This window comes from Rhinatrema bivittatum, chromosome 3 (assembly GCF_901001135.1).
Source record: "Rhinatrema bivittatum chromosome 3, aRhiBiv1.1, whole genome shotgun sequence".
Classification (NCBI taxonomy): Eukaryota; Metazoa; Chordata; class Amphibia; order Gymnophiona; family Rhinatrematidae; genus Rhinatrema; species Rhinatrema bivittatum.
This window is the reverse complement of record NC_042617.1, coordinates 569,179,016-569,197,761: the sequence shown is the minus strand read 5'-3', so window position 1 is coordinate 569,197,761 and position 18,746 is coordinate 569,179,016. Positions and strand designations below refer to the sequence as shown.

The window sequence follows — 18,746 nt, the reverse complement described above, 5'->3', positions numbered from 1 at the left end:
GGCCGGGGCTTTTAGGACGCGGTAGGAGTAGGTTAAAGGGGATTCGGGATCGCAGGAAGGGCTAACGCGGCCGGAAAGTGAGTAGAGAGCCGGTTAGGGACGGGGAAACCGCGGACGCACTTTACAGGATAGACCTGTTGGTAATAATGAACTTTATGGAGCTGAAAATACTAACATTAATCACATAAATAGAAACGGAAGGAAATTATAACAAGGTTAGCACCATCACTAAAAAGCCACAGATGGTATTAAACTCATTATGATTCCCCTTCATTTCTATTTATGTGATTAAAGTTAGTATTTCCAGCTCCATAAAGTTCATTATTACTAAGTGATTTAGATTGTTGATATTTCTGTTTTTCCATTGTTGCACTGCATACAGAGTCTGGCTTCTTGCCATTTCCAAGTTAGTTTTTGTTTACTTGCTTATATTTATATTTTATAGTCTACGAATTCTTTATTTGGTGGGGTCTGTCTGTATTCTGCATGTGTGGCCAAGGTGAGTTATTCTGCTAACGTGAAGTGTCTGTGTACAGCTCTATAGCAACCTGGCTTGTTCTGTTTCCTAGATGTAATGTTTGCAGTGCTGTCTTTTCATGGCTAGTCCTTTTGCTGTTTGAGGTCTGGCAGTTAGAGCTGTTTTGCAATGGATTTACTATATTGTAATTGTAATTCAGTTTGCTTATGGCTTTCTGACAGTTGTGCCCACACACAACATGCGCTACAATCAGCTTAATACTATATGAGTTTCAAGTGGTTTTTTTGCTTTTATGCAAGGTTTTTTGGTTGGCAACACAGCAGTACATGTAAATATCATATCCATGTTAAGTGATATTTTTATCTCAGAAAATTGTACTTTGAATATCCTTTTCCATGTAAAATCTATTATAAATACATATTTTTTTCAATTTAAAGTTTTGTGTAAAAATGTAAACACAAATACACAATAACATGAGCTATCAAATGACATACACAAACAAATGTACACAATTTGTTTTTCTATTAACTCCCTCATCCAGTCCAGTCCCGTCCCACCCCACAACCCCTCATCAACATCAACTGATATCAGTTTAGTTAACTTGAAAATAACAAAATATACCAAGGACTTCTATTATTCCACAGCTACAACAAAACAAAAAATTCACCCAGCATTACATTGGAAACAACAATAATACGGACAGCAGACTGCAAGAGAACAAAAGACTTCAATCAAGATTTAAGCCTGGTTTTCCACCATACATATAGTGGCCAATTTTAGTTTTAATTTGGATTTCTTATTATGTCTAGAGCCAGTGATCATATTTAGCATATACATACAATCGATATGCTTATGTACTGCTATTATGGAGCAGTCCTCTGGGTTCTTCCATTGATAAGCAACCTCACGTTTGGGCAACCAATACCAGTTGTAATAATAGCTGTGTATAGCTGATGCCGTATTCTGATGAAATATTCAGCAAAGCTTGTTTGGGGGATGGTATCATGTCTTTGACTACCACTTCATCCAAGAAAGAATATATCTTACCCCGAAATAAGGCATAATCACTACATATGAAAAAAAATGTGCCTTTATTCTCACATTCTCTCCAGCATTTATCACCAGCATTCAGGAATGCATTATACAACTCCTCAGGAGTAAGATACCATCTCAAGAAAACCTTATAGCGGTTCTTGGTTATAAAAGTAGAACTGGAACTCTTCCTAGTATGTAATAAGGCAAAATCCCATTCACCCTCTGATATTTCAGTACCAATATCTTTCTCCAAGCAATTATATGAGATAAAGTCTTAGGCAGTTCTTTGTTCAAATGGTTATATATTTTAGTATTGGTACCCTTTAAAGAATCCACCGAACTGCAATATTCCTTAAATATAGTCTTGCCCTTCAGCAGGTCATCCCTAATCTGTCTGGACATTAAAACATGTCTTCTTTGGAAATATAAATATAAATCCTTGCCCTGTGGATTAACTTAGCCCTTAGATTTTCAAACTTTATCACCTCTTTCCCATCCCATAAATTTTCCATCAGACTTATTCCTCCATCGGAGGAGTTTGGAGAGAACTCCCTCCCATCCGGGAGGCTGGGTAGAGGATTGCATTAAGGGCTCTTCCACTTGAGCCCACTGTGCCGTGGGACACTCCCCGACCCCATCATTCGGGGACCGACAACCAGATAAAGCCCGAGGGGCTGCGGCACATAGCCGAAGTCACTCGCCAAAGGGGCGTGTCCCTTCTAGCGTTTTTTCTTTTCTTTATAATAGAAGATATATGGGAAGGAAAAGGAAGACAAATGTTTTAACATCATCGCCTGGTTTGCCTGTTGTGAGAGGACCCACGGACTTACATGTGGCTCGAAGGGTGAGTCGATTTATGAGAAGCTCTATCCTGGAGATTTCCTTTCGTCAGCGTCCTTAGAGAGTCCTAGCCAACAGCCGTTACCTCACATGTTGATGGATTCTCCTGAAGCTAATCCTCAGATGTTGCAACAAAATCGGGACCCAGTAGTTTCCATCCCACAGGATGGCATAGCAGAAATTACTGAGCAATCGGGGACTCAAGTGGACTCTAGATCTCTTTCATTAGGGGTGCCACCTCAATTTGGAAGTTTTGGTTCAGAATCTATTGATACCAAAAATGTAACGTTAGTTGACGTGTGGAAGGTACTTATTAATATGGAAAAGTCATTATCATACTCTATATCTCAGTTTGGTAAATTTTCAGTTGAAACTAAAAATATTTTGGATGAACATGGTACTCGCGTAACACATTTGGAAGCTACTTCAATGTCTACAGCAGCTCAAATAACTTCTTTACAACTATCTAATAATTCCTTTATAAAGGATAGTTTAATGGTACAAAAACATCTTGAAAATTTGGAAAATGAGATTCGTATAAGGAATCTTCATTTCCTAAATGTTCCTATTTCAAGGTTATTATCAGCAACTGAGTTGCTTAAAAAATATCTTGGTGAAGTTTTGTCTATCTCCACTGTAAAAGAAATGACTATTTCTAAAATGTATTATATTCCTAGGTTTAAGATTAGGTCTGAAGGGAGGGAAGAAGAACTGGATATTTTGCAAGGGGATAGTCCTAATTTGACCTCCCTTTTGGAGGCTTCTATTAATGATATACCCACCAGAGCTACTCTCCTGGTATCATTCTGTAGTGAACAAGATAAAAACTTGGTGGTTCAGAAATATTTTAAAAATAAAGATCTTCTTTTCTGTGGTCAAAAAATTCAAACATTCCCTGATGTTGCCAGAAGCACTCAGCTGAGGAGGAAACAATTTTTGGTATTAAAGCCAAGAGTTTTATCTCTGGGGCAGTTTTTTTTCCCTAAAATTCCCCTGCAAATGTCTTGTTACATAACCGGAAGAATAAGTTTATATTTCAAGACCCTACCCACCTTGAGACCTTTTTGGGGATAAGGGGACGTAATGAGGAATAATACAATTTGATTGTTTTGTAAGGTATAAACAGCATCTAGTTGAAATTCTCTCTCACTACTGTAATTACAGATTTTTTATTTTTTACCTTATTAGATTTTGCCTGAATTAACCTCCCATACTTGGGGCCTAGTCAGTTGGAATATATATTTTTCCTTTGGTGTACAGTGGATAAAGTTTCCTTGTATTCCAATGTGTTTGGTTTTGGATATTTTTAATGTTATTTGTTAAAATTCCAATAAAGTATAAATAAAAAAAAAAGACTTATTCCTCCATTATGTCACATCTGGTAATGTTTCTGTTCAAAACCTGGTACAAAATCAGTATTATGATATAATGCAGAACTATAAAAATATTGTCTCTGACCCACTAACTGAGAATGCCAACATTTCCATAAACGTAAAATATGAGAAGTAATTGGAGAAAGAATATTTAATGAGCTCCAAGTTCTTTCAGGTTGCCAAATCATTGCTGTCAATGGCAGAGCTCCCACCAGATTTTGTTCCAACTGTACCCACAATTTATGGTCTCTCCACATAATATTAGGGGAACCCAGACCACCTCTCAACTTTGGCTGGAACATTACATTCCGGGCTACTCTAGGCGGCTTCTTTTTCCATATAAAACCAAATAGTTTCCTCTTCCACAGCTTTAGCATGTTGTTAAGTACATAAGAACATAAGAAATTGCCATGCTGGGTCAGACCAAGGGTCCATCAACCCCAGCATCCTGTTTCCAACAGAAGCCAAAACCAGGCCACAAGAACCTGGCAATTACCCAAACACTAAGAAGATCCCATGCCACTGATGCAATTAATAGCAGTGGCTATTCCCTAAGTATTGCGATCTGTAACATTTGGAATAAAGTAATCTAGGTAACATTCATTTTTATCACAGCCAACCTCCCCAACCATAACATTCCTATCCCTTCCCACTTCTCCAAATCCCCAAAAATATTTGTAATCAATGCATTATAATCAATTTACTCAGTTTTGCTCCAATAACACATTCCTAGGTACTTGATAGATCTCTTAGCCCATTTAAAAGAAACATTTTCCCTCAAATCGGAAATATGTTCTTGAGGAACTGATATATTTAACACCTCAGATTTATCAAGGTTCAACTTAAATAATGAGACCTGCTAAAGCTATGTAACTCTGTTAATGCTGCTGTTAAAGACTCTTTGGGGTTCGTTAAGGTAAACATTATATCAGCAGCCAAGCAAATAATGAGAGTTTATAATTATCCCCCCCTACCCTGACTCCTATATACAAACATCTCTTATCTGTATTGCCATAGATTCCAGAAAAAAAGCAAAAGCAAAGAGGAAAGCAGACAGCACTGTCTGCTTTCCTCTTTGCCACTGTAATTAAATCCGATTATCCCCCATTAACCTTGACACAGGCTTCAAATGTAAAATATAATTTACAAATCCAATTGACAAAGAAACTTCCAAATTTCATTTTCCCCAGGGCTCTCAGTAAAAAGTCCCAATGGACCATATCAAAAGCCTTCTCCGCGTCAACTAACAAAAACACAGCTGGAGTATTTTCCCTTTGAACGCATCAAACCTATTATCTTTCTTACATTGTCAGCAGCCATCCTATGTGGAATAAAACTGCCTTGATCTGGGTGAACCAGGGTAGCAATCACCCTTATTCAACTTATCTGCCAGTATTTTAGCCAAGATTTTAAGATCAATATTAAGAAGGGAAATAGGGTGATAGGATCCGCAAAATGTCGGTCTCTGCCTGATTTAATGATGTTATTTCTGCCAAGTTTGACCCAGATGGAAATGATTCTGCATCTTTGAGGTAATTGAACATTTTCATCATGGGGTAACTATACTAGATGCAAATGATTTATAGAATTTAGCAGTGCAGTCATCTAGGCCTAGAAGTTTACTAATTTTGAGATATTTTATGACCTGAAGTAGCTCTGTGGTTTGTATTTCTTGATCTAAAAGTACTTGCTGTTTCTGAGACAATGTGGGAACATCTACCTCATAAAGGTATTTATCAATCTCCAAGTCACATATGGACCTATCTGCACTCCCCATAAAACTTGAAAAATCTCTTTCTAATATCCATATGGGAAAGGAGCATATTACATTCCTTATCTTTAACATGATTCTAAGAAGATAAAAGTTTTTAACTTTATAGCTAATAGTTTCCCCACCTAATTTCTCTCCTCAAAACGTGACTTGTTTAACCAATTCTAACTGGTACACCAACATATCAGTATCTAAAGATTTCAAATATTCTCTAGCTGCATATAATTGTGACCTTATTGAAGTAGATGGGTTGCATTTATATGCACTTTCACTAGTGATATTTTATGCAATAGAAATTCTCTAACCTTCCACTCTTCTTTTTTTCTTACAGGAGGCCCTAGAGATCAATTTTCCACATACAACATATTTGAAGTAATTCCCAAGAATCATGGGTGAAATGTTCTCTGTGTCATTGATAGAAAAATACTCAAATATTATTGCATATAATGTACCTCCTTTTGCCAATACAGAATCATTTAATCTCCAGTATCACTTTCCAGGGTATTTGGGAGAAAGGTAAATCTATCCAAACTGGAGCACGATTGGACCATGTGATTGAGCCAATAGCAGAATATACCACTTGATTAGCAAAAGATGTTTCTATCAAGTTAGAGTCTACTCTGGAATAAGTATTATGCGGTTTAGAGAAAAATGTCTAATTCCTACATTTGGAAAAGCATTGCCTCCACGCATCTATAAGTTTATAACTCTTCATCGATGCTCTTCAACATGGCCCTGTGTGATTATGACGTAAAGCTGCTTCCCGTGGAGTTATCCAACTTTGGTAGCCAAGTAATATTAAAATCCTCCCCCCCCAAGATTATGTGACCCATCTCCTATTCTAGTAATTTATCTGCTCGTGTGTCAAAAAAGGCACCTTGCTCTACATTAGATGCATAGAGATTAACCAAACTGTAAAAGGCACCCCCTACTTCTATTTGTATTAAGAGAAAACTTCCTAAAGGGTCTTCATAGCAATTTATGAACTGGTAAATCAAATGTTTGGAGAATAGTATTGCAACTCCAGTACATTGTTCCTTGCTGGATTCTGGGGCAAAATATCTATGTAGAAAATCAAGAGAAGGCGTCAAATGTTCAAAGCAACTTTTCAAGTGAGTTTCCTGAAGAAATGTTAGAGATATTTTAGAAGCAAGGTCTTTACAAAGCAAGTGCCTCTTTATTGGCGTGTTTAAACCTTTTACATTGAGAGAGTACAATCTAAAAGTAGTCATTGTAACAAATGCCAAACACCCCTCCCCACCGAGATCAATATCATTAGGCCAAATCCTCTAAATAACCAATTATCTAATGTATGCACTTCCCTTATGATGAACTCTAATAAGAGTTTCCAGTCACTGAGTATATTCCCCAATCTTGTCTCCCTGTATTCCCCCATATTCCCATCTCCCCCTCTCTCCTTCCCCCAACCCTTTCTCTTAATTCCATATGATCTGCTATATACCAACCACAGATCCTCAACTATAAGCGGAGGAATAATCATTCCCACTTCCCTCCTCTCCCCCATCCATTACCAAATCAAATTCAATACCAAGCAAAACAACCAAAAACCCTAACGATAAGAAAGGAACCAAATTGTGCTGTCTTCTTGGGCCGGCAGGGCTCAGGCTCCTTGTCAGCCTGACGCTCCCATGTGCTGTCTCCTTGGGCCGGCAGGGCTCGGGCTCCTTGTCAGCCTGATGCTCCCATGACCTGTCTTCTTAGGTCGGCAGGGCTTGGGCTCCTTGTCAGCCTGATGCTCTCATGAGCTGTCTTCTTGGGCCGGCAGGGCTCGGACTCCTTGTCAGCCTGATGCTCCCATGTGCTGTCTTCTTGGGCCAGCAGGGCTCGGGCTCCTTGTCAGCCTGATGCTCCCATGAGCTGTCTTCTTAGGTTGGCAGGGCTCAGGCTCCTTGTCAGCCTGATGCTCCCATGAGCTGTCTCCTTGGGCCGGCAGGGCTCGGGCTCCTTGTCAGCCTGATGCTCCCATGTGCTGTCTTCTTGGGCCGGCAGGGCTCGGGCTCCTTGTCAGCCTGATGCTCCCATGAGCTGTCTTCTTGGGCCGGCAGGGCTCAGGCTCCTTGTCAGCCTGATGCTCCCATGAGCTGTCTCCTTGGGCCGGCAGGGCTCGGGCTCCTTGTCAGCCTGATGCTCCCATGTGCTGTCTTCTTGGGCCGGCAGGGCTCAGGCTCCTTGTCAGCCTGATGCTCCCATGAGCTGTCTTCTTGGGCCGGCAGGGCTCGGGCTCCTTGTCAGCCTGATGCTCCCATGAGCTGTCTTCTTGGGCCAGCAGGGCTCGGGCTCCTTGTCAGCCTGATGCTCCCATGAGCTGTCTTCTTAGGTTGGCAGGGCTCAGGCTCCTTGTCAGCCTGATGCTCCCATGAGCTGTCTCCTTGGGCCGGCAGGGCTCGGGCTCCTTGTCAGCCTGATGCTCCCATGTGCTGTCTTCTTGGGCCGGCAGGGCTCAGGCTCCTTGTCAGCCTGATGCTCCCATGAGCTGTCTTCTTGGGCCGGCAGGGCTCGGGCTCCTTGTCAGCCTGATGCTCCCATGACCTGTCTTCTTAGGTCGGCAGGGCTTGGGCTCCTTGTCAGCCTGATGCTCCCATGAGCTGTCTTCTTGGGCCGGCAGGGCTCGGACTCCTTGTCAGCCTGATGCTCCCATGAGCTGTCTTCTTGGGCCAGCAGGGCTCGGGCTCCTTGTCAGCCTGATGCTCCCATGAGCTGTCTTCTTAGGTTGGCAGGGCTCAGGCTCCTTGTCAGCCTGATGCTCCCATGAGCTGTCTCCTTGGGCCGGCAGGGCTCGGGCTCCTTGTCAGCCTGATGCTCCCATGTGCTGTCTTCTTGGGCCGGCAGGGCTCAGGCTCCTTGTCAGCCTGATGCTCCCATGAGCTGTCTTCTTGGGCCGGCAGGGCTCGGGCTCCTTGTCAGCCTGATGCTCCCATGAGCTGTCTTCTTAGTTCGGCAGGGCTCAGGCTCCTTGTCAGCCTGATGCTCCCATGTGCTGTCTTCTTGGGTCGGCAGGGCTCGGGCTCCTTGTCAGCCTGATGCTCCCATGTGCTGTCTTCTTGGGTCGGCAGGGCTCGGGCTCCTTGTCAGCCTGATGCTCCCATGAGCTGTCTTCTTGGGCCGGCAGGGCTCGGACTCCTTGTCAGCCTGATGCTCCCATGAGCTGTCTTCTTGGGCCAGCAGGGCTCGGGCTCCTTGTCAGCCTGATGCTCCCATGACCTGTCTTCTTGGGCCGGCAGGGGCTGGGTTTCCCTGCTAGCCCGATGCTCTCACAGCACCATCTTCTTGCACCAGCATGACTTCAGCTCCCTGCTGGCCTGCTCCAATAATCTCATCGGGCTGCAGCTTGCACCAGCTGGATGATATCATCAGAGCACCTAAAACCCAATCTCCCCATTGGGAGTGTATTTTCAGTTTTAAGTAAAATTCAGAAGCCCTAAATATAATATACATGTTGCTGTAAGTGATATTTTTACCTCTGAATGTCCTTGGCAACAGAGATCATAACATGATCAAATTTAAACTAATAACTGGAAAGGGGACAATAAGTAAATCTGCAGCTCTAACACTAAACTTTCAAAAGGGAAACTGATAAAATGAGGAAAATAGTTAGAAAAAAACTGAAAGCTGCAGCTGCAAAGGTTAAAAGTGTGGAACAGGCATGGACATAGTTTAAGAATACAATCCTAGAGGCGCAGTCCATATGTATTCCACACATTAAGAAAGGTGGAAGGAAGGCAATACGAATACAGTCATGGTTAAAAGGTGAGGTGAAACAGGCTATTTTAGCCAAAAAAACATCCTTCAAAAATTGGAAGGATCCATCTGAAGAAAATAGGATAAAACATAAGCATTGTCAAGTTAAATGTAAAACATTGATAAGACCGGCGAAGAGAGAATTTGAAATGAAGTTGGCCATAGAGGCAAAAACTCATAATAAAAACTTTTTTAAAATATATCCAAAGCAAGAAACCTGTGAGGGAGTTGGTTGGACCAATAGATGCAGAGAGGTTAAAGGGGCTCTTAGGGAAGATAGGGCCATTGCAGAAAGACTAAATTCATTCTTTGCTTCCGTGTTTACTAATGAGGATGTTGGGGAGATACCAGTTCCGGAGTTGGTTTTCAGGGGTGATGAGTCAGACGATCTGAACGAAATCACTGTGAACCTGGAAGATGTAGTAGGCCAGATTGACAAACTAAAGAGTAGCAAATCACCTGGACCGGATGGTATGCATCCTAGGGTACTGAAGGAACTAAAAAATGAAATTTCTGATTTATTAGTTAAAATTTGTAACCTATCATTAAAATCATCCATTGTACCTGAAGACTGGAGGGTAGCCAATATAACCCCAATATTTAAAAAAGGCTCCAGGGGCGATCCAGGTAACTATAGACGAGTGAGCCTGACTTCAGTGCCGGAAAAAATAGTGGAAACTATTCTCAAGATCAAAATCGTAGAGCATATAGAAAGACATGGTTTAATGGAACACAGTCAATGGATTTACCCAAGGGAAGTCTTGCCTAACAATTCTGCTTCATTTTTTTGAAGGGGTTAATAAACATGTGGATAAAGGTGAACCGGTAGATGTAGTGTATTTGGATTTTTCAGAAAGCATTTGACAAAGTCCCTCATGAGAGGCTTCTAAGAAAACTAAGAAGTCATGGGATAGGAGGTGATGTCCTTTCTTGGATTACAAACTGGTTAAAAGACAGGAAACAGAGAGTAGGATTACATGGTCAGTTTTCTCAGTGGAAAAGAGTAAACAGTGGAGTGCCTCAGGGATCTGTACTTGGACCAGTGCTTTTCAATATATATATATATATATATATATATATATAAATGATCTGGAAAGGAATACTATGAGCGAGGTTATCAAATTTGCAGATGATACAAAATTATTCAGAGTGTTAAATCACAAGCGGATTGTGATACATTACAGGAGGACTTTGCAAGACTGGAAGATTGGGCATCCAAATGGCAGATGAAATTTAATGTGGACAAGTGCAAGGTGTTGCATATAGGGAAAAATAACCCTTGCTATACTTACACAATGTTAGGTTCCATATTAGGAGCTACCACCCAGGAAAAAGATCTAGGCATCATAATGGAATACTTTAAAATCGTCAGCTCAGTGTGCTGCAGCAGTCAAAAAAGCAAACAGAATGTTAGGAATTATTAGGAAGGGAATGGTTAATAAAACAGAAAATGTCATAAAATGCCTCTATATCGCTCCATGGTGAGTCCGCTCCTTGAATACTGTGTACAATTCTGGTTGCCGCATCTCAAAAAAAGATACAGTTGCGATGGAGAAGGTACAGAGAAGGGCAACCAAAATGATAAAGGGGCTGGAACAGCTCCCCTATGAGGAAAGGCTGAAGAGGTCTTTAAGATCATGAGAGGTCTTGAACGAGTAGGTGTGAATCGGTTATTTACACTTTCGAATAATAGAAGGACTAGGGGGCAATTCCATGAAGTTAGCAAGTAACACATTTAAGACTAATCGAAGAAAATTCTTTTTCACTCAACGCACAATAAAGCTCTGGAATTTGTTGCCAGAGGATGTGGTTAGTGCAGTTAGTGTAGCTGGGTTCAAAAAAGGTTTGGATAAGTTCTTAGAGGAGAAGTCCATTAACGGCTATTAATCAAGTTTACTTAGGGAATAGCCACTGCTATTAATTGCATCAATAGAATGGGATCTTCTTAGTGTTTGGGTACTTGCCAGGTTCTTGTGGCCTGGTTTGGCCTCTGTTGGAAACAGGATGCTGGGCTTGATGGGCCCTTGGTCTGACCCAGCATGGCAATTTCTTATGTTCTTATGTTCCTTTTTCATGTAAAATCTGAATAATTTTTAATTGTGTGTGGCGAGGGGGTGACCGGGGGGGGGGGGTGTGTGACATTTAGTGGTTTGATTGGGGACCCATGATTGCAGGGTTTTGAAGGAAGCCCTGGTGCATGGGCCCCCAGGCCAGGACTGACACTGCAATGACCGGAAGGGGAGGGGATAGAAAATAAGTGGAAAACGAGATCCCCAGTAGCTGTGAATGAAGGCTCATGGTTCCAGGATCCCTGCACTGGTTCCGACTGAGCTGGAGGAAACTGCTAAGTCCAAATAAAAATCAAAACGCCCTCATTTTAACTGAGTGTCCTAGCTCGAGTTGTTGTGCTCAGGGTGAGGGCACACTTTATTCACTTGGCCAGAGGTGCCAAATGGCCTGGCTACGGCTCTCGGTCCCATTAAGGCAGACAGGTTGCCTTTTATTAGTACAGTACTGCATTCAGTCCACAAACAGGAGTCGTGTAACACAGCCAAGTTTGTGCTTGCTTGCTAATGAGAATCCCGCTACGGACACCATTTTCTCCTTGAGGCAACATTGCTGTGGGTTATTTATTGCTAAGCAATTTTGTAGTCCTGTAAAAAAAAAATAATAAAATAAAAAAAGTTTCTGGGGTGAACTGCAATAATAAAGAAATCCTCGTTTATATTTTTCCAATAAACAGATTTGCAGGTCTATGCCTGGGGAAAGAAACTGCAGAAAAAAAAGATAGTTAGTGCCTGCTTTGAAGGATTGCCATTTGAAAGGATCTTGCATCCAATCACCTAATATATTAGCAGGTGGGAAAGCAGTTCAGACCCTTGGAGAGAGCGTTCATCTATCAAAGCTGCAAAAAATGTCTACCAGAGGCACTAACTACAAAGAACATTACTGGGAAAACGTAGACTGCAATGTGGGTAGAGTAACTTAACAGTCATTAGGAAAACACAAAAATCAGAACAACCAGCCATACCACAGAATGGTGCTAGCCTCAGGTCCATCTCTACTTCTTGCATATACAAATTGGGTTTGATGGGTCTGGGGAGGATGGAGAGATAGAGGGGGGGTTAATATTATTATTTTTTTTTTTTAATTTTAGTGGTGCTGGGGATGAACATTTTGAGGGGAGGAGAGGAGGGGTGAGAACCCAACCCATTCGTTTCCTTTCATTTTTGCTTTGGTATTTATTTCGTTTCAAGTAAACGAAACAAATTGAAACCAAAACATAATAAAATGTTTTTCCTTACACATCCTTAATGGCTCAGTGGCAGTGCTTAGCCATTTCACTCACTCACCATCCTCCTCACCTTCCTTTCCTTCCCTCTCTGTCCTTTCCCACGCCTCCCTCTCTGTCCCTTCCCTTACTTCCCTCACTACCCTAATACTCACCATAACGGGGCCTCTCCTCGCTGGCACGGGGGGGGGGGGGGGGGGGAGTAGAAATCCCGCCAGCGCCAACGTTCCAGGTCTCTCCTCACTGACGGGAGTTGGTAATCCCGCCAGCATCGATGCACCAGATCTCTCTTCTCCTCCCCTTTCCCCCCCATAAGTGATGCGATTGGCTCTTACAACAAATTTAAGAGCCAATCACAACACTTACACGGGAGAAAGGCAGGCAGCCAGGATGCTGCGCGGCGCAGACACTCACCTGCCCACCAACCCTCGTGGAAAGTGTTTGGCCGTGTGCTTACGCCCTCCCCTTCTTTGAGAGCCGACGTCATCAGCAAAGGCCAGGACGCAGCGTCGCGTGATTCATCACGTCTTTCAAAGGGGTCCTGCATGAGCCTTTGCCGATTTTGTGTGGGCTTGGCAAACATCTCGGGCCGCACCTAATAATAATTCTTAAATGTTTGGCGGGCCAGATTAAAGTGAATGATGGTTCTGATTTGGCCTGCAGGTCGTAGTTTGTCCACCCCTGTCATAGATCGTGACTACTGCGGAGCATAATGTAACATTTTTCTCTCCCATATACTGATGTATAACATTATTAACGTGATAGTAACATTCTTAATAATAGGCAGAAAACAAATATTTTCAATAAAAATAAATAAATAAGAGGAGGAAGGAGTCCAAAATTTCCAAACGTAAGGTTGCAAATGAAGAACACAAAAGCACATACTTCAAGAATGCTGAGTCTCTAGAGAGTATTAAATATATTAGCACCCTAAAACAGGAGGCAGCCATCTCTCAATGGTTAAACAAGTTTGAAGTTCTTTATTTTTCTTTTTTTGAATAGATATGCTAAGTGGCTGATGTCCTAAAGGCTGAAAGCATTTTGCAAGAGTGGGCTTTGTGCACAAGTTTTGGCGTTTTTGCATGTAAAACCCACTTTTGTGATGCAACTTTGCAATAGTAAACTTTCCCACATAGTCCGCTAAGCATAACAGGTTAAATTCAACATTAGTAAGCTGCTGCTATGCAAAAGCATGCAATGCAGCTCATTAATGTTGAATCTATACCTCAATTAGGTGCAGTTATTTTTTGCGACTAACGGGCCTGCGAAGGTGTAGTTATATTTTTCAGCTATCGCAGGAGCTGAGGATGGGGTGCAAGTTTTTCCCAGTTCATCAGTCACCCAGGGGGCACACACAGTACCAGAGCTTAGTCCCAACTTTGTCCTACAACCCTGGCATGGAGTCTCCCAAAAAAAAAGAAAGAGGAAGGGGGGGGGGGGGGGAGAATTAACCTTCAGTGCCCAAGGAGTCTAGATGGTGTGACATCAAGGGGACCCTTGACACAGGTCTGGTATTCCAAGCTATGTACAAGTCTATACGCATGGAAATGCGAACTGCAGATACTGAGATTTGACAAGGGGGTTATTGGATCACTGCACCTCTCCTGGGATTCTCTCACTCGTTTCCCTGGTCTTAAGGTCTCCCTTGGACTGATGCTGGGCTCCCTGACTCCCAAAAACCCTGATCTACCTGAATCTCAAGGGCTTGAATCTCTCCTCCACGCCTTCCTTCCTGGACTCCTGCATCACCCGCTAGAGACAACGGTGCAACAGAGGAGCAAAGGTGGACTTTACCCTTCCCAGAATCCACACTCTTCAGAGAGATGAGAGACTCGACTACCTTCTTTCTTCACTCAGAGGCCACAAGGCTGGTTTCCTCTCAGCCCCTTTACTCCTAACCCTCTGAACAGAATTGTTCTCAACACAGGACTGCAGCACCAAGGCCACTGCTAGAGGGAAGCGTCACAACAAATAATTTACTCTGCCAGTCTCAACGCCGGGAGGAACACAGACCTGGTGCAAGGAGCATAGGCCCCTTTACACATGGAGAGAAAACTTGTGGGTGCCTTGGTTTAAAGGGGCTGCATGGCCTAGTCAAATGTCCCCTTCCAAAACAAAAACCAGACTCCAGTGTGGTAGAGTCTTTGGGACAAGCAACAACCTCTTCCCCCCTCCCCCCATGCACAACCGCCTTTTGGCAAGGTCCCGTAAGTCCCACCCATCCACCCACCCCTAAAAATATCAGAGCCCCTGAGAGGGCCCCACCATCATCACTTCTTGGTCTCTTCCTAAGCTTACCCTATAGTGATGAGGACCTTCATGGGGCAGTAATGATTTACCATTCGTTCCTGGCCCACTGGTGCCATTTTTGAAAATTTGTTGGCTGCTCGCACCCCCCCCCTTGCACCGCTTTGCCCTACATTACAGGGCATAGGAGCGCATGGGGGTCAGCAGCTGACCTTTTCCAAGATGGCAGCATTTCCCACACCAAAATGGGGAGGGGGGGGGAGGAGGGTTTGAAACAGACCATGCAGGCCTTTAACACCTGGGCAGTCTTGAGACTGGGGAACCACCACCGGGCACTGACTTGGCCGGATACGCGGGAACTTGTGGCCGCGTCAACACACCTAAAATTTCTCGGGAAAGCTTGCTAGGGCCATCTTTCACGGCAACAGGCTGCTAACCAGCAGAAAATGCTACAAGTTGGTATTTTTGGCTTTTTAAAATTCAGGTGTGGTCTAAGACTGCGCTGGAAAAAAGAGGGCTGCAGACTCCAAAGCAAATACCTTGCCCTCCCCATGCCGAGCGAGTTCCCAGAGTAGCTCTCTAGTCAGATACACAAGGGTTTATGCATCCTGCCTCCACAGCCAAGAAAGCAGTATCCGACAGTGGCTCCACAGGGGGGTCAGGGAACAGAGAGCAAACACAGTCAAAGTGGTGACTTTCGAATTTCAGGGGCACTCTCCCCCTTGCCACTGCTTTGGTGTACACCCCTTCCAGGTCCCAGGGATGAGGGAAAGCCCTTACAGATGTCTGGAGAGCTCAGAGAAACACACACACAGGCTGATTCAGTAAAGTCCGCGGGAGAGCGGACGAATGCCCGCTCTCCCAGCGCGCGTGATTCAGTATTCAAATTAGGTGGTGCGGTAGAAACGGGGAAAAGGAGGCGCTAGGGACATTAGCGCGTCCACAGCGCCTCTTTTTAGCCCAGAGCGGCGGCTGTCAGCGGGTTTGACAGCTGACGCTCAATTTTGCCGGCGTCAGTTCTCGAGCCCGCTGACAGCCTCGGGCTCGGAAACCGGACACCAGCAAAATTGAGCGTCCGGTTTTCAGCCCGATAGCCGCCGGCCCAATTTAAATTTTTTTTTCTTTTTCTTTTTTTTTTTTTTTTTTTTTACTTTTTTTACCCTTCCTGACCTCCGACTTAATATCGCCATGATATTAAGTCGGAGAGTGCACAGAGAAGCAGTTTTTACTGCTTTTCTGTGCACTTTCCCGGTGCCGGCAGAAACTAGCGCCCGCCGCCTACCTTTGGGTAGGCGCTAATTTCTTAGAGTAAAATATGTGGCTTGGTTGCACATTTTTCTTACTGTATCCCGCGCGCATACCTAATAGGGCCATCAATATGCATTTGCATGTTGAGGGCGCTATTAGGTGTCACAGGTTGGACGTGCGTTTTCCTCCCCTTACTGAATAAGGGGTAAGGGAAAACACGCGTCCAAGAGCAGGTTAACAGTGCGCTCCGTCGGCCTGCAGAGAGAAAGGCATCGGACATGTCTCCATGCGCAGGAGAGGATGCAGAGAGACCTTCTATCTCCAAGTCAGTAAGCAGATCTAGGAACAGAGCAATTTCCTCATTTCAGACAGGCTGGGAAACAGCTCTAGCAAAGACGACCAGGAGGAAAAGAATATCTTTGTTATCTCACCTGCCGGACTTGTTTTCATACAGTCAATCATCAAATATTAGCTTACCTATTGAAAAGGTAGATATCGCGGATGTTTCCAAACAGGGCTGATCGTTCTTCTGTCCCCAGAGAAAGCCTGGCTTGGTTAGTGATACAATCAAGGTAATCCTGTGAATTAAAAAGGGGAGAGAAGTCTTAGGCTGCATCTTTCACATTCGGCACTGGTAAATGGGGCCTGCCTTTAATTGTGCAAGATGAGTCCTTCATATCAGTTTCCTGGTATTATTATTATTACAGTAATCCTTTCAGGGGCTCCACTGCCAACAGTAACTCCATTATGAAAAAGATAACAATACTTATCTGTTCACTAAAGCCAAGCCGATAACGAAAGACCCCAGGTTGAGCTATATTAGAGGCAGTACCATGTATATTTTTCTCTCGGCAGATGTGTAAATGTATTCGGGCTTTACCCATACTGACAATATAATTGTGCCTCAATTATTCATCTATGTAGACCGATGGTCATTGCTCTTCCACTGTAAACAGTAGGGTTCTTCTGTGGCGGAACAAGGCCAATTGCACCTCCTCTCCTTTCCACCCCCACCAATCACCCCAAGGGAACGAAGATTTGTCAGGTCTCTGGATTTTAGAAAAGGACTCTCACGCTCTGAGTGCCTGAATCCCAGGGCGATGGAGGTTTTTAGCATGCAAACCACCATGCATCGTGATCTTCGGTACTCCCTAGCCTCCTGGCAGATGTTCCTTTCTTCACTTTCAGTTTTCCTGTCCTGCAGAGCCCGAGGGTCACTTACACATTCTTTCCATGTACTTGACTCCGCGGGCACACGTGCAGCTCTCACAAGTCATGCATGTGATTTTCCAGCATCAGGACGGCTCTGCTGCATTTGTGCAATAAACTTTTTCTATATGTACGCACCTCTACTGTCCTATGGTCCTTTCCCAGATTTAAAAAAAAGGTGCATTGATGAAAGGGGCACGAGATGGTATATGGAAACTCGACTTTTTGAGAAAAATCTGGATAGTCAGAGGCTTTACACCCCAGAGAAGAGGAGAGAAGGGGTGAGGCCTAGAAGAGATGGAGCAAAGAAACTCTGCTCTACTCCTCATCCCTTGCCTCCTGTCCTGGTGCAGGGAACAGGAGAGGAGGAGTGAGGCCGGAGAACACAGCAGGCAGCTAAGGAAAAGCTCCCGAATCCATCCACTCCCTTCAGGGACACGAGGGGAGGAGGCGAGCTTGGAGCAGAGCAAAGGAAAGAAGGCCGGGACTCAGACCTCCTGCTCTGCTGTCCCTTGCCTGGCACGGACACAAGGAGGGGGCCAACAGCACCAACACAGTGCCTACAGGCGGCCAAAAATGCGTGAATTTGTCACCAATTCCACACAACTGAAGTCGTGGTTACTGCATGTAGTGGTGGTGATTTCTATCACAGGATGCAGAAAAGTAGTTTTGATAGAGAAGAGATAAGGATCATCAGGCCAACGATGGAAACAATGTATTAAGAAAAAAAAGCATATAAAACTAAACACCACAATTTGCACTATGGAAACGAAAAAGGAAGAAAGAATTCTGAGAAATGCTTTCCATTTGACATTGTGTGGTCACATGCACAGTATTAACAAACGAACATGCATTTATTTTAATTAACAGATCCATATCCCACTGATTACTGGATAACCATTCTAAGTGGACCACAATCAATAACACATTAGCAAATAAAAAACCTGTAAATATGAAAGCAAAGCAAACCAAAATAGACCACTCACTGCTTTTCCCATTGGTGGGAGGATACAGCTCGCCACTCTGAACTGGAACAAAGAAAAATCGATTATAAGGAGGTACTTTTTATTGGAGTGGACATTTCTTGAATAGCTTTCGGAAACTATACTCGTTTCATCAGCTGAATAAAGTTTAGCCCCCAGAGAGCCAGTCAAGAAATGTGGTGGTCATCCAATAAAAAAAGGTACCTCCTTATAATATATTTTTATTGCTTAATCTTTATTTCTGTTCATGCCACTGGACTCATCCAGCAGCCACGTTACCTCGTGCAGAAATCGCCTGCTTTGTTTTGTGTGCAGTTTCTTACAATTAACCTGGGAGTACTTTCAGCCCCCAAACTCCTCTCCGATCCTGCGGACGCACGGCACTACATTTACAATTGAGGTTATGGCTCAAGTAGATACAATTAAAACCGTCTGGGTAGATTTTCGAATGCTACATTCTTAATGTGATTATCTGGGGATCAGACCTTGACCGCACGGTTTGGGGTTCGGT

General features: G+C 43.6%; 1 protein-coding gene across 2 annotated transcripts in view; it reads right to left on the bottom strand.

Annotated features, from left to right (window-relative positions):
* PLEKHG1 (pleckstrin homology and RhoGEF domain containing G1) overlaps positions 1–18,746 on the bottom strand; it is a 390,662-nt gene that overhangs the window by 84,015 nt on the left and 287,901 nt on the right. For both annotated transcript variants that reach the window (XM_029596546.1, XM_029596547.1), the window contains one exon: positions 16,521–16,621. In XM_029596546.1, the coding sequence (XP_029452406.1) occupies positions 16,521–16,621 (101 nt within the window). The remainder of the gene's footprint in view (positions 1–16,520; positions 16,622–18,746) is intronic.